Source organism: Balaenoptera physalus, assembly GCF_965194825.1.
Source record: "Balaenoptera physalus genome assembly, chromosome: 13".
NCBI lineage: Eukaryota > Metazoa > Chordata > Mammalia > Artiodactyla > Balaenopteridae > Balaenoptera > Balaenoptera physalus.
In genome coordinates this window covers 63,301,624-63,316,818 of record NC_138892.1, presented here as the reverse complement: position 1 = coordinate 63,316,818, position 15,195 = coordinate 63,301,624, and the positions used below count along the sequence as shown (strand labels likewise).

Below are 15,195 nucleotides of genomic sequence, written 5' to 3'. Positions count from 1 at the left end.
TTAACTTACTGCTATAGGAGAGAGGTAAAAGGGCTATCTATGTTCATTTAAAACCAGGCCTGGCAGAGAGAAAGCAGAGAGGAACTCCTAAGAAAAACTTAGGAAAGGACACTTCTGACTCTCCAAGGAGCAGAGAGAGTTGAGTGGTAACTCATAGTGTGGCAGGGTATGGGGGGCACTTACAGATTGGGAGGGATGGACCACCCATCCTTCTAGGCTTTAACCTGTGAGATATGCTTGAACCAGACAATTTCCCAGGTAGGACTTGGAGATAGCTGGGAGACCAGGGAACTGGAGGGCTTCTGCTTGGGAGACGTCCCCAAGTCTAGAGAGGCAAGAGGCTGTTGCAGGGTCTGGCCTATCCCTAAGCCCCTAAGGACATGGTGTGCCTCAGACCCTGTTAGTGCTGGGTGAGCAGAGAGTTCACCATTTCTCCACTTCATTACTACGTTAGGTTCAGGCCTGTTGCTGTTCTGTGGCCAACCATGTCCCCCATGTTTGCTTTGGAGAGATTGTACCGAGTTCCCTAGTGAGGTCTTCCCTGTTGCATATAAAGAGTGCCTCTGTAACCTTCCTTTGTGCAAATCTTTGGCCATTTTCCTAGGGTTTCCTGCTAGAAGTGGAACTTGCTGGATCAAAGGCTATGAACATTATTAAGGTTTTTGATTCTTATTCCAGGAGGCACTATTATCCATTACGAGAAAAGAGATGTAAAAAGTCCCCACCCTTGTCGGCTAGGAGAGGGCTGATGGCTAAATAACTAGAGTAAGAGGTGACCTGCTTTTCAGAAAAACAGAGCCATATCACAATGTCTATAATAAATGGAATTAAGACCATAAAATGTGGTGTGGGTGCAGCAGATCACATAGCATTAAACAAATTGGACTGCCTGGCTCCCTGAAGATGCATGGGTCAGAAAGCACCAGAAAGACCTAATGGGGTTATCAGGGTGCTTCCCTGAATGTAGGAAGTGTGGGGACAGCAACAGCTGAAGTTCCATTTACTGAAGGCGACTTTTGTGTAAATGGGGTTAGGACCAGAGGAGGGCAAAGAACTAGCATTTCTCTCTCAGGGAGCTCTTTGTTTAATGAGAGAGATCACCAGCTACAAATCAAATTATCCCAGGAGGGAAAGTCTGTCCTGGCGTAAGCAAGAACGTCCTAACATTCTATCCACAGTTGGAATGGTTAATGCACGTGGAAGCTCCGTGGAAGCCGTAAAGCATCGCTGGCGTGGGGTGCAGTGGTAGGCGCTAGGGGATCAGAGATGAAAACTCAGTCCCTATCTGTGAGGAGATATCCGTCTACTGCACAAACCTTCTAGAATGAGATAAGAGCCGTACTGTAATAGAGGGATGTATGCAGGAGGTCCAGGATGGCACAAAGGAGGGAATGATTAACTTCCCTGCTGGAGGAAGAGGCGAGGTGACCTGGTTTGCGAAGAATGAGTAGAAGTTTGCCAGGTGGGCAAGTGGGGGAGACACAAACAGAGGGAGGGGCATACGTGTGACCTGGGTGGCCCCCAGAATTTGGAGTACAAATAACATGCCCCAGCTTGTCCCCAGGATTTAGTGCTCTAGGTCCCTTGGCCTGCCAGAGCAGATCCAGAAGCTTAGCCTGGGGCCCTCTGAGGCTCCATTCTCTCCCCAGCAACCCTGTGGTCACTAGTGTTGAGTAGCAGCAGAGCTAGAGGGGTGCGGGGTAGGCGGGCTTGTTGCAGAAGGGGGCCAAAGATAATGAGGAGCCAGGCCCAGCCAGCTGGTCCTCAGGGCAAAGTTGGAGGCATGTGAAAGGACGAGGGTGCTGCAGCGATGTCTTGCCCTGAGAGTGTGTCATTCTTGCACTCCTGGCTGGACCGGTCAGAATTCCCTGTTTAAAACTTTCGGTTTTTCCACTAGGCCACTTCCAGCGGGTAAGCAGCCTCCTGCCCTAGTGGTGTGGAGTGCACAGATTCTAATTGTAGACGTCTGTATTTGTTTCTTATGACTGCTATGACAAAGTACCACAAACTGGGTGGCTTAAAACAGAAATTTATTATCTTACAATTCTGGAGAAATCTGCAGGGTCATGCTCACTCTAAAACCTGTAGGGGAACCTTTCCTTGACTCTTCCTAGCTTCTGATGGTTTGCCATCCATCTTTGTCATTCCCTGGACTGGAGACACATCGCTCCAATCCTCCGTCTTCACGTGGTGTTCTCCGTGTCTCTCCGTGTCTTCACATGGCTGTCACTTTATAAGGACACCAGTCATATTGGATTAGGGACCTCCTCTACTCCAGTGTAACCTCATCTTAATTAATTCAACCTTCAGTAATCACCTATTTCCAAATAAAGTCACATTCTGAGGTCCTGGGGGTTAGGGCTGAAACATATCTTTCTGTTGCTGTTGGTTGGGTGGAGGCATAACTTAACCCATAGCAGCATCTGTCAGACACACGGCAGAGCTTGCAGATGGTAAGGAAAGCCTGGCAGCTCCCAGGGCTCTGAAGTGCAGCTCAGGGGTGACAGCCCGGGAACACAGTGTTTACATTTCTTTGCTTGCAGACCCAAGGCTGCCTGCAGTTGTGGCTACAGGAAGGTGTGGGCTCCAGGGAGCTGGGGCTCTGCCACACCGCAATGATGCTGAGTCTGGAGGAGGTTGTAGAGTTGAGTCCCTGTCAAGCCCCTGTTTGGGGGCTCTTTCACAGCCATTCTTCAGGGAAAGAGGTCCCCAGTGTAATGCTCACTCCAGAGCGTTTTCCTTCCAGAACAGGTAAGGAGTGAAAAGCGATCTAACTAGAGACCCAGGTTTTTTTTTTTTTTTTCCCAGAGTTTTCCTAGGTATTTTTGTTTGCCCATTAAAAAAATAAACCTTGTTGGTAATTTTATTGTGATGTCCTGTAATTTATAGATGAATAAAAAGAGGATTAACAGCTTTAATAAAATTGAGTTTTTCCTACCAGATGCAGCGTGTGCCTTTCAATTTACTCAAGACTTCTTTTGTGCCACTCAGTAGTAGTTTTCATATTCTTGCATGTTACTTTTCTGCTTCATCTCTTCATCTCTTCGCTATGACTGTAATGGGAATCTTTTCTCTCATTCTGTTACCTAATCAGTTGTGCTCTGTGTTACAGGGAAGCTATTGATTTTTGCATAATAATCTTGCACCCAGCCACTTTTCTGAAGCCTTTTGTTTGCAGTAGTTTTCAGTTGATTCCCTTAGGTTTTCCAGGTTTACAATAATATAATTTAGTCTATTCCTTTCTGATCATTTATCTATTTTATTTTTTTCTGTCGTCAAGTTCTGCTGGCTAATTTCCGCCCTATCCATTAATACTGGTGATTGTGGTCATCTTTAACTAGTTTCTGACTTTACTGGGAATACTTCTATTGTTTTCCTATTAAGAATGGTGCTGGCCCTGATTGTTCCAGTCAGAGTCACCCACAAATGCATCTGCGCTTGAATTTATTCATCTTTTTTTCTTTTTAAAAATAAATTTATTTATTTATTTAATTTTGGCTGAGTTGGGTCTTCGTTGCTGCGCAGGCTTTCTCTAGCTGTGGTGAGCCGGGGCTACTCTTCATTGCGGTGTGCAGGCTTGTCATTGCGGTGGCTTCTCTTTGTTGCAGAGCATGGGCTCTAGTTGCGCGGGCTTCAGTAGTTGTGCCTCATGGGCTCTAGAGCGCAGGCTCAGTAGTTGTGGCACACGGGCTTAGTTGCTCTGCGGCATGTGGGATCTTCCCGGACCAGAGCTCGAACCTGTGTCCCCTGCGCTGGCAGGCGGATTCTTAACCACTGCGCCACCAGGGAAATCCTATTCATCTTTTCTAATGGAGGGTATTTCTTTGAAACTTTCTTGTCTTTCCTTTCCCTATCCATGGTTTGGATTTTCTACCTCTTCTAACAATCTTTCTTTTTATAGAGTGTTTGTCATTTAATTGAGTTTTTCAGTTACTTAAACAGAATTGAGTACATTTTCTTTGCATCAGTGAGGTTATTTATATCATCTCTTATTTTTCACGTTTATGCTTTTTTCACTTACCTACCCCTCCCCACACTATGATTTGGTTAGCTGATGGTTTATCTTTTGTTTTTTTCTCTAAAGAATTAGTTTTTAATATATGTTTTCCCAGATTTATTGAGATATATTATTATATTGACACATAACACTGTGTAAGTTTAAGGTATACAGCATGATGATTTGATACATATGTATATTGTGAAATGATTACCACAATAAAGTAATCCATTACATCACATTACTTTCAAGTATATAGTGCAATATATATATATTTTTAAATTAATTAATTAATTTATTTATTTTTGGCTGTGTTGGGTCTTCGTTTCTGTGCGAGGGCTTTCTCTTCTTGTGGCAAGCGGGGGCCACTCTTCATCGCGGTGCGCAGGCCTCTCACTATCGCGGCCTCTCTTGTTGCGGAGCACAGGCTCCAGACGCGCAGGCTCAGTAGTTGTGGCTCACGGGCCTAGTTGCTCCGCGGCATGTGGGATCTTCCCAGACCAGGGCTCGAACCCGTGTCCCCTGCATTAGCACGCAGATTCTCAACCACTGCGCCACCAGGGAAGCCCTATAGTGCAATATTTTTAACTATAGTCACCAGCTGTACATTAGATCCCCAGAACTTATTTATCTTATGACTGGAAGTTTCCTCCTTTTTTATGACTATGTAATATTCTTCTGTGTGTGTACACATCACTTTTTTTTTTAACTGAAGTATAGTTGATTTATAATGTTTCAGGGGTACAGCAAAGTGATTCAGTGCTATATATATACATTTATATATATATGTATATATATATATACATTTTTTTCAGATTCTTTTCCATGATAGGTTATTATATGATATTGAATACAGTTCCTTGTGCTGTACAGTAGGTCCTTGTTGTTTATTTTTTTATATACAGTAGTGTATATCTGTCAATCCCAAACTCCCAGTTTATCCCTTCCCCCTTTTTCCCCTTTGGTAACCATAAATTTGTTTTCTCTGTCTGTGAGTCTATTTCTGTTTTGTAAATAAGTTCACTTGTATCATTTTTTAGATTCCACATAGAAGTGATATATGATATTTGTTTTGCTCTGTCTGACTTACTTCACTTAGTATGATAATCTCTAGGTCCATCCGTGTTGCTGCAAATGGCATTATTTCATTCTTTTTTATTGCTGAGTAATATTCCACTGTATTTATATACCACATTTTCTTTATGCATTCATCTGTTGATGGACACTTAGGTTGCTTCCATGTCTTGGCTGTTGTAAATAGTGCTGCTATGAACACTGGGTACATGTATCTTTTCAAATTAGAGTTTTCGTCTTTTCTGGATATATGTCCAGGAGTGGGATTGCTGGATCATATGGTAACTTTATTTTTATTTTAAAGAAACTCCACACTGTTTTCCATAGTGGCTGCACCAATTTATTGTACATTCCCACCAACAGTGTAGGAAGTTTCCCTTTTCTCCACACCCTTTCCAGCACTTATTATTTGTCGACTTTTAGATGATGGCCATTCTGACCCCTGTGAGGTGATATCTTATTGTCGTTTTGATTTGCATTTCTCCAATAATTAGCGATGTTGAGCATTTTTCACGTGCCTGTTGGCCTGTCTCCTTTGGAGAAATGTCAATTTAAGTCTTCTGCCCAATTTTTGATTGGGTTGTTTGGGTTTTTTTGATATTGAGATATATGAGCTGTTGGTATATTTTGGAAATTAATCCCTTGTTGGTCGCATTTTTTGCAAGTATTTTCTCCCATCCGTAGGTTGTCTTTTTGTTTTGTTTATGGTTTCCATTGTTGTGCAAAAGCTTTTTTTTTTTTAAATAAATTTATTTATTTATTTTTGGCTGCGTTGGGTCTTCGTTGCTGCGCGCGGGCTTTCTCTGGTTGCGGCGAGCGGGGGCTACTCTTCGTTGCAGTGCACGCAGGGGCTTCTCCTTTGCAGTGGCTTCTCTTGCTGCGGAGCATGGGCTGTAGGTGGGTGGGCTTCAGTAGTTGTGGCACACGGGCTCAGTTGTTGTGGCTCGTGGGCTCTAGAGCACAGGCTCAGTAGTTGTGGCACACGGGATTAGTTGCTCCGCGGCATGTGAGATCTTCCCGGACCAGGGCTCGAACGCGTGTCCCCTGCGTTGGCAGGTGGATTCTTAACCTCTGCGCCACCAGGGAAGTCCTGTGCAAAAGCTTTTAAGTTTAATTAGGTCCCATTTGTTTATTTTTGCTTTTATTTCCATTGCTCTAGGAGGTGGATCAAAAAAATATAGCTATGGTGTATGTCAAAGAGTGTTCTGCCTATGTTTTCCTCTAGGAGTTTTACAGTATCTGGTCTTACATTTAGGTCTTTCATCCATTTTGAGTTTATTTTTGTATATGGTGTTGGAATATAGGACTTTTATGTCCCTTCCAACAATTCTCAGAGAACAGGGACAAGAAGTTCTGGAGAGATGCCAACAGATATATAGATTATAATCAAATTGTTGGGACTTTCCTGGCGGTCCAGTGGTTAAGAATCCACCTTCCAATGCAGGGGACGTGGGTTTGATCCCTGGTCAGGGAACTAAGATCCCACATGCTGCGGGGCGACTAAGCCCACGTGACGCAACTCCTGAGCACTCGAGCCACAACTACAGAGCCCATGTGCCGCAGCTACAGAGCCCATGCGCCACAACTACAGAACCCATGTGCTCTGGAGCCTGAGCACCGCAACTACTGAGCCCGCTTGCCACAACTAGAGAGAAGCCTGCACGCTGCAACGAAAAGCCTGCACACTGCAATGAAAAGATCCTGCATGCCGCAACAAAGATTCCACATGCCTCAACTAAGACCCGATGCAGCCAAAAAGAAAATAAATAAATATTAAAAACAAAACAAAACAAAAAAATTGTAATGGCCCTTGTTCATTTTGCCTACCCCAAACAAAGCTGAGTGTTTCTATATCTGCTTCAAGGCTGGATTTTTTTTCTCTGCTATTCATTGACTGACCATCTCATAGTCCTCGTTGTTTGTGGTAAATCTAGCAAATACTCTTTCTTTCTTAATATTGTATAAGAAAGGACCGGAGAAACTCTACCTTCTTTAAAAAGGAGGCTGGCCTTTTCAATTTGGCAAAAGATTAGAGGTAGAAAAAGGTAAAACCATGAGATACATTCAAATTCTATGTCTAGTCCCTTTTGCCCCAGCCCAAATGCTGAATAGGTCTCTTTTCTTTTTTATTAACTGCAAAATAAAAGTCCTCAAGGGGTGTTTCAGTGGGAGTAGAAGTAGCTTGGTTTGAATTTATATCTATGTCAGATAATATGTTTCTGGAGATAAGAGGCAGTAATAGTTATTTTCAGAACTTCATGAGAGTTTGTTCAGTAAACTAATGAATGGGTATCACTGACAAGCTTTCCAAAGTGGAAATTATATGAAACTGTAATCTGATGGGAAAGGGTAACAGAGGGGAAGCCCTTGGTTTCTGCTATGGGGAGTTCATGTTAATTCTAAAGGAGATTCACAATTCACTGTTCAAATGAAGGCAATTCAACTTTATGCAGGAAACGGCTGAATGGAATTATATTTCTAGGAATCCACACAATGAAGTGGAAAGCATGAGTAGTTTTTTTGTTTTTTTTTTATGAGTAGTTCTTGACCCAGCTCTGCTACTAACTGGCTTGGGCAAGTCCCTATTTTAGGCACATTTTAGCTTTCTAGTCTGTGAAGTGTTCTGTGTACATTTACAGACCCGTTGGAGAGAAATGAGATAAGGGGATAAAAAACATTCAGCATATAGAATTATACAGATGTGGGGCATTGAATTTGCAGCCACCTTAAGGATATACTAGGCCTACTGGCTGCAAGTGAAATAAGAACTTCCCTACTTAGCATAACAAGCTCATGAGGTCTTATCCCCAAGAAGATAAGATACAGAGTGAAACCACTGTAAACAGGCTTGATTTCTAAGCAGGGCTAGGTTTGGTTAGAAACGGATAAGATAAATGTATTTAATGAATACAAATGTGTTCAAATCTGATATCAAGGACTTGGCAAGTGGTCCTTGGTTAACACCTGTTTCTCCTAAATTCCTGAATGACTTCCTTCCTATGTGGATCTGGAAATCCCAAAGTTTTTTTCTTCAAGGCCTGCTTTTCTGTTTTGTTCTGATCCCTCTATAAGTCCTCTCCTTCTGCCTCTGTCCAAATATCTCAATTGTGATTCTAGAGAAAGCAGAACATAGTTTTCTGCCAGTTTACGTGGGTTCCGTCTACCAGAACCTTAGTTTAGTCTGGAGCAAGGTGTAAAATGAGTACAGTATAGGAAATTTCTTTTATTCTTTCTTCTTTTTTTTCTTTTTTTTTTGGCTGCGTGACTTTCAGGATCTTAGTTACCCCACCAGGGATTGAACCTGGGCCCATGGCTGTGAAAGCACTCCCCCCTGGACCGCCAGGGAAGTCCCCATTATAGGCAATTTCTAGGATGATGATGACAAATGGAGGGAGAGTGATTTTCCCAGTCAAGAGTCAGTTTTTGTGGCGCGTCATTGTTCTTCCCTGTGATGTGTAGTGTCCCAGGATGGCAGCGTGCTGTGAACGAAGAAAATCATATCCCGTAGTCTCTTTAGATATGCTGTGACTTGGTAAGAGCTGAAGGCATATCATGCACCTGCATGACCTTTTCAGCTTGACAAAGAATAATGTCTCTCTCCCGCTCCCCCCTCCCTTCACAGGAAATGCTCCCAGACAACCGCACAGCGAGCCCTAATTAAGTCTTTCCTCGGATCTTGACATCTTTTCCTCCAACATTTCCTTGGGTGTAGACGTATAAGTAAGAGGAAGCAGGAGAAAGAAAATCAGGTATAAGATGCAGCTGGGAATTGGGAGCTACCTAACGGTAAGTAAAGACTAGAACCTCTGCCCTGGCAGCTCTTTTGACAGTTTAAACAGGGCAAGAAATATGGTAAGTTGATGGAGAAATTAAGATGCTTTAGATGGAAAAATTGGTTGCAATGATGTGAGAACACTTTTCTCAGACCTTCTGAGTTTCTTGTGTTTTCGCCTTTTTTGTCTCTGAATAAGAGAATTTCAATGTCTTCCAGCCAATATTTAAAAATAATATAGGCGCTCTTTCCCTGCTTCGCGCGGAGGGGGAAGCTCGGGTGCATTCAAGATTCGGCTGCACCTGTAACCCACCGCCATGGCCGAAGAAGGCATTGCTGCTGGAGGTGTAATGGACGTTAATACTGCTTTGCAAGAGGTGCTGAAGACCGCCCTCATCCACGATGGCCTAGCACGTGGAATTCGCAAGGCTGCTAAAGCCTTAGACAAGCGCCAAGCCCATCTTTATGCGCTTGCATCCAACTGTGATGAGCCTATGTATGTCAAGTTCGTGGAGGCCCTTTGTACTGAGCACCAAATCAACCTGATTAAGGTTGATGACGACAAGAAACTAGGGGAATGGGTAGCCCTCTGTAAAACTGACAGAGGGAAAACCCTATAAAGTGGTCCTTTGCAGTTGTGTGGTGGTTAAGGACTACGGCAAAGAGTCTCAGGCCAAGGATGTCATCGAGGAGTACTTCGAACACAAGAAATGATCAAATAAAAAAACTGGGCTCTTGTTCCTCATAAACTAAAAAAAATAATAATAATAATATAGGTAAGGTGCCTAGTGGAAAATGTGGGGCTTTTTTTACTTACCTGAAAAGAAAGTCCCACAGATTTTACCATGTCCCCGGAGGTTCAAGACCTAATCTCTCCCCACCAAAGTCTAAGGACACTGGTAGTAGAGAAGGAAGGATCTACAGACAAAGTTGGAAGGATAGCCACATTTGGAAGCCACGAAGAGAGGGTGGGAGGCTACAAAAGTTAGGGAAGGACAAGAGCCCAGGCAGCCCCATGGGAGGCAGTAGGTGGTTAAGCGTGTGCACTCTGCAATCAGATACATCTGAGCTGAGAGCTCAGTGTCTCCATTTATTAACTGTGCTTGCTGCGTGAACTGGGGCAACTTACATCTCTAAGCCTCAGTCTTCAGTGTTCTCATCTGTAAAATGGGATGATAGAACCTACCTCATAGAGTTGCTGCAAGCCTCCTTGCTTCCCTGTGGTGTGTGTGTGTGTGTGTGTGTGGTCTCTGTCTTTACCCATATTTTGCATTTTCCTGTCCATTTTATGACTCCTTCTAGGCCGAGAATTCTGTGCAGTCCTCAGAAGTTTCTGAGTTCTGTTTTGCTGTTTTTTCTGCTTTCTTTAGAAGAATAATCAGTGTGAGGTGGTGTCCTTGGCTGAAAATCCTCCTTCCAGCTCCTCCTATGCCTCTTTGCTGGCCAGGCTGAGAGCAGCGTATCTGCACTTTTCCAAGCAGTGTAGGGAGCAGTAGTGGTTGGGAGCCTAGAACCTGGAGCCTGGAGCCAAGTGAGCTAGCCTCCTTTGGGAAGGAGAGACCAAAACAGCCCAGGGAGGGGAGAGCCTATCTGCAGCGCCCCAGATAGCAGCTGCCTCAGGGCAGCCTAGTTCCTTTTGTAATTTGCACAACAGACCAGAAGATGGGGCTCTTGACCCTGAGTCAAGGGCCAGAGGCTCTGACTTTTTCTACATTTGAACTGGAGGAAAATCAGACCCACTAGAGTTCCCAGGAATCCTCTACCTCCTCATTCTCCCTGCCCTGACCACTCATGCCCACTCTCATGAGAGCACCATGGGAGCTGGCTTTCTAGGGAGTGGGGAATGGAGGACACATCTTCCCTTTGGTCGCCATCCTTGGCCCCTCCTGAATTACGTTAACAGAGTCAGTATAAATGACCCCCTGCCTCACGTTTCCCCCTCTAACCCATCTTGCCCCCAGTGGCAGATTTCAGCAATAGTACCATTTATATAGGACAGTGTTGCACTGTGGCCAAGAACTCTAGAATCAGACAGATTCATCCTTGACTCATCTCATCAGATGAGACTCTCCTCACCTCCTCAGAGAAGCCCCCCTGACCACCCCATCTAATGTAGCTCTCCCCACCCCCATGCCCATTACTCTATCACATAACTTTGCAATTTACTTCACAGCAGCTCTTATAACCTGTAATTGTCTTGTTTTTTTATTTGTTTGCTGTCTCCCCACTAGATTGTAAGTCTTAAGAGGTCAAGACCCTGTTTGTTTTATTGCTGTTTCCCTAACACTCAATGCTGAATACATAGATTCTCAGTAAATATGTTCTGAATTAATAAATGATCAAATTCCAGCTTAATGACTGCTTAATCTTGAGAAAGCTGCTAAACTTCTCAGCCTCAGTTTTCTTACCAGTGAAATGGAGAAATAATGGAGAGTTAGGAATATTAAATGACACAGTGCATTTAAACCCTGGGCCTGGTGCATGGAAGTGTTCTTTAAAATTTTCAGCAGTGTCCTACTTTCTATCACATGAGAGAAAAAAAAAGTCTGAACTAATTAGCTGGCTCTCTATAATTTGGCCATAGTTTTTTCTTTACCACAATTTTTACTTCCTACTGCTCTTGTCTATAACTTTCTGCTTTGGTCCAAGTTGTGGCTACTCTGAATGGGTCATGTGCATTCCTATTGTTAAATCTTTGCCCAAGAATTGAGATGCTTGCTCTCCTTACCTTGGCTCGACTGTTTTCAGATTTAGCCCAAACCCATGTCCTCTGTGTCATGTTCCTAAGTGTCCCAAGTCATAAAGATCGTTTTCTCTTCTGAATTTTTATAAACTTTGTTGTCTATGTTACTCATATGGCTCTTGTTTTATGTTCTATTGTCTTGTCATCATATTAACATATATCCTATTTCCCTGATTAGACTGTAAGCCCTTTGGAGATATGTATTTTATTTTATTTTTTAATTAATTAGTTTTTATTTATTTATTTTTGGCTGCGTTGGGTCTTCACTGATGCGCGTGGGCTTTCCCTAGCTGCAACGAGCAGGGGCCACTCTTCGCTGCGGCACGCAGGCCTCTCAATGTGGTAGCCTCTCTTGCTTCGGAGCACGGGATCTAGGCGTGTGGGCTTCAGTAGTTGTGGCATTTGGGCTCAGTAGTTGTGGCTCGTGGGCTCCAGAGCACAGGCTCAGTAGTTGTGGCTCACGGGCCTAGTTGCTCCGCGGCATGTGGGATCCTCCCAGATCAGGGCTTGAACCCGTGTCCCCTGCATTGGCAGGCGGACTCCCAACCACTGTGCCACCAGGGAACTCCCTGTATTTTATTTTAGATTTCTCTGCATCTTCAGTGCCATTTGGGCTTGTACTTAGGTGTTCAATATGTTTTTGGTTAGACTGAATTAAAAGCACATATATTCACTTATGTATTTATAAATTATGTATATATATTTATACAACTTGTATAACTTACACATTTATAGCTATGTTCTATGTGCCCAGCATTCTTCTGAGGCTCTGTGGAGTATACAGAAGGGCATAAGAAAAATAATTTTGCCTTCAAAAACTTACAATATTATAGTAAGCTAAAGTCAACATTTAATGAAAGTACTTAACCACAGCATGGTAACTGCTATAAGAAAGTTATGAGGTGCTATGAAGATTCAGAGGAGGGAGTGATAACATCTCCTAGGTGTGTTGGGGAGAGTTGAGGTTTCTTGGAAGAGGTAGCCTTTGAGACTAACTTTGAAGGATGATTAAGATTTCGATGGGCAAAAATGGGGGTGAATTCCAGATTCAAGGGACAGGATTAGTGAAGTGATGAATTAGGGAAGAGACTGTCGCAATGAACACTAAGAAACAGGACCAAGGCCTTAAACCGGAGACCAGAAACATGGTTCTGCCTCAGGGACACTGAAGCACAACCTTGTTTCAGATTTTAGGGCCAACACAAGGAGTGGTATGCAGGGGTTGAAACTTTAACATGCACCAACCATACCATTTTCCCCAAGTGTAACTTCTTTGGAGGCTGAGGATGATTTCCAACTGTTCTTTTTCCTTTAATAATGTGGACTCACCTACAGTCTGATAGTGGACATAAAGCAAAAACCCCTTTCCTCCTCTTGGGGACAGAGGATTGGCTGGATTATGGCCAGCCTCTCTTTTCTTTTAAACCCAAATCAAACTGAATGTGTTACTCATGGGTTTCTAACCTTGCCTTAGATCAGTAGTTCTTCCGTTGTTAAATAATTTGCCTTAGATCATTTCTCGGAAAAGCTGGAAGCATTTTTGTGGAATTATTTCAACAATCATCTTTAGCTCAACTCTGTGCTTGTACTGCCAACCTGAGACCCAGGGAGAAGACCTAAACTGCAGTGAGTCCATGGAGGGGATCGGATCACTGCCTGCCTGCTTCTCGTTAATACTCTTTACTCTGGCCACTAGCTCGCGGATTAACAAGTAATTTCAGAAGGCCCTTCCCCCTCACCCTCAGTTCCTTCCTTCTGCAACCCCAAGGGATGGTTCCCCAGAATTTAAAAATCAACACCCAAGGAACAAAATCACGATAGACAAAACCGACACTTTCTCCGTTTTCAAGGGTCAGGTGCATCCTCAAACAGAACCACGAAATTTTCAATCTCTAGCAAGCAGTCGGAAGGACCTTCAAACCCAGAGGCCCCTGAAGGGAGGGAGGCGGTTTCCATGGCAACCGGGCCCCAGAGTGGTTGGCTCCCCCGGCTCCCTCCTCCTCCTCCTGGTAGTCCAGGGTACCGCCGGACAGCGTCCTCCGGTGCTCCGCGCCCTGATTGGCCGCACAGGCCGCGCGTTGATTGGCTGCGGCGAGGCCTCGCGGGCCGGCGGCTATGGAGGCGGCGGCGGTGGTTGATGGTTGATTGTTGGCTCCAGGGTAGGGGTCGCCGCTCGGGCGATCTCCTCAAACCCGACCAGAGTGCGTGGACTGCTGACGTTCGGCCTGGAGCCCGCGGGCGAGACCTAGTTGGGCTCCGCCATGCGGGCCGGGAGTAACGAGCCGGACGGCGTCCTCAGCTATCAGGTAGGGCCCCGCCTCCCGCCCCTCCCCGGGGCTCAGCCTCCTCATCCTCTGCCCACCCTCCTTTCTCTGCCCCCGAGTCGGGGCTCCGCAGGCCACTCCCTGAGGGCGAGGGGAGGCCAGCTCGGGACACCAGGGGGCGCTCCGGGCGGTCGGGGATCGGGCCCGGGCTGCGAATGGGTGACCTTGGGCCAAAAGGGGGAGCCGCATCCTTTGCGTGGCGGGCTGAGGAGCCCTGACGGCCCGCGGCCGGTGACCTCTGTTCTCCTCGGATCCTCCTTGCTGGGAAAGAGGCTGGCTTCTGGCCTTGCCGTGTCCTCCTGGAACGTGGGAGAAAGGGTAGCCAGGGACCTTGCTCTGGTGAGGCATGTCTCCTCTTTGTGTTTTTATTTCTGGGGGTTTCTGGTTCCTCACTGGCTCAGAGGAAGAGCTAGAAAGACTTGAGGCTGAGACCAAACCCTAAACCTTGTCAGTGTGGTCAGCTTTATGACTCCCTCCATCCCGTTGCACAGCCAGCTGTCAAGTTCTGGATAGGGAAGTGGAAATGGGCTGGGGAAGTGTTGAGGGGTCAGGAACAGGTGTTTATTTAAAGGAATGAGGAAACTAGGTTTAAGTAGCTGATAACCCAACTGTTGGGGTGGCTAATGTAAGGTAAAGCATTGGACTAGGGGTCAGAGACTATACGTTCAAATCCTACATCTGCCTCTCACAGGCTTTGTGACCTTGAGTAAGTCACTTGCCTCTTTGAACCACAGTTTCCCCATCTAGCAAAATGGGAATGATAATATCGGCTTTGCTTACCTCACAGGGTGATTTTGAGGACGAAATGAGGCGCTGTTTGTGAAAGAGCTCTGTAAAATGATGTTTATTGTGTGGCAACCAGTATAGGAGTGGGAGCTCATTGAATTCTCACTCCCCCCTTTCCTGTGCCCATCACGTGACGATGTGGTTACTGCTCTGGAAAGAGGTGTTGAAGGGAGGTCAAGTCTGAAGTGGAGGGCTGTGAAGAGAATGATGGACCTTCTCAGAAGGATGACAGGTCTTAAAACAAGGACCATGTTGACGTCAGGATGGTTTCTGTAAAGAGGCAGAGAAAACTTGAGTTTGTAGCAAAATGTGTATCACTGACTCACTCCTCTTCTTCCTGGTAATAGTTTACTACTAGATGATCCCATTGAGTGTGTCTGTGTGTGTGTGTGTGTATGTGTGTGTGTGAATAACCATTTTAATCAGTCACACAAATAAATGTATTATTTATAAACTGTGATGCATGCTTAGAAAGGAAGATATGCAGTGCTGTGAGTGT

The 15,195-nt window shown here is 44.9% G+C and overlaps 1 protein-coding gene and 1 pseudogene across 3 annotated transcripts in view; both read left to right on the top strand.

The window, feature by feature from the left end:
* The first annotated feature begins 9,080 nt into the window (after positions 1-9,080).
* Positions 9,081-9,614, top strand: LOC309641459 (small ribosomal subunit protein eS12 pseudogene; annotated as a pseudogene). The gene has a single exon. The product of its transcript is annotated as a small ribosomal subunit protein eS12 pseudogene (transcript).
* Positions 9,615-9,712: 98 nt separating this feature from the next.
* SLC4A8 (solute carrier family 4 member 8) overlaps positions 9,713-15,195 on the top strand; it is an 88,815-nt gene continuing 83,332 nt past the window's right edge. The window contains exon 1 of one of the 2 annotated variants that reach the window (XM_082421302.1): positions 9,713-13,892. In XM_082421302.1, coding sequence (XP_082277428.1) covers positions 13,848-13,892 — 45 coding nt within the window. In that variant the 5' untranslated portion in view covers positions 9,713-13,847. The other variant, XM_082421303.1, reaches the window with a different exon arrangement.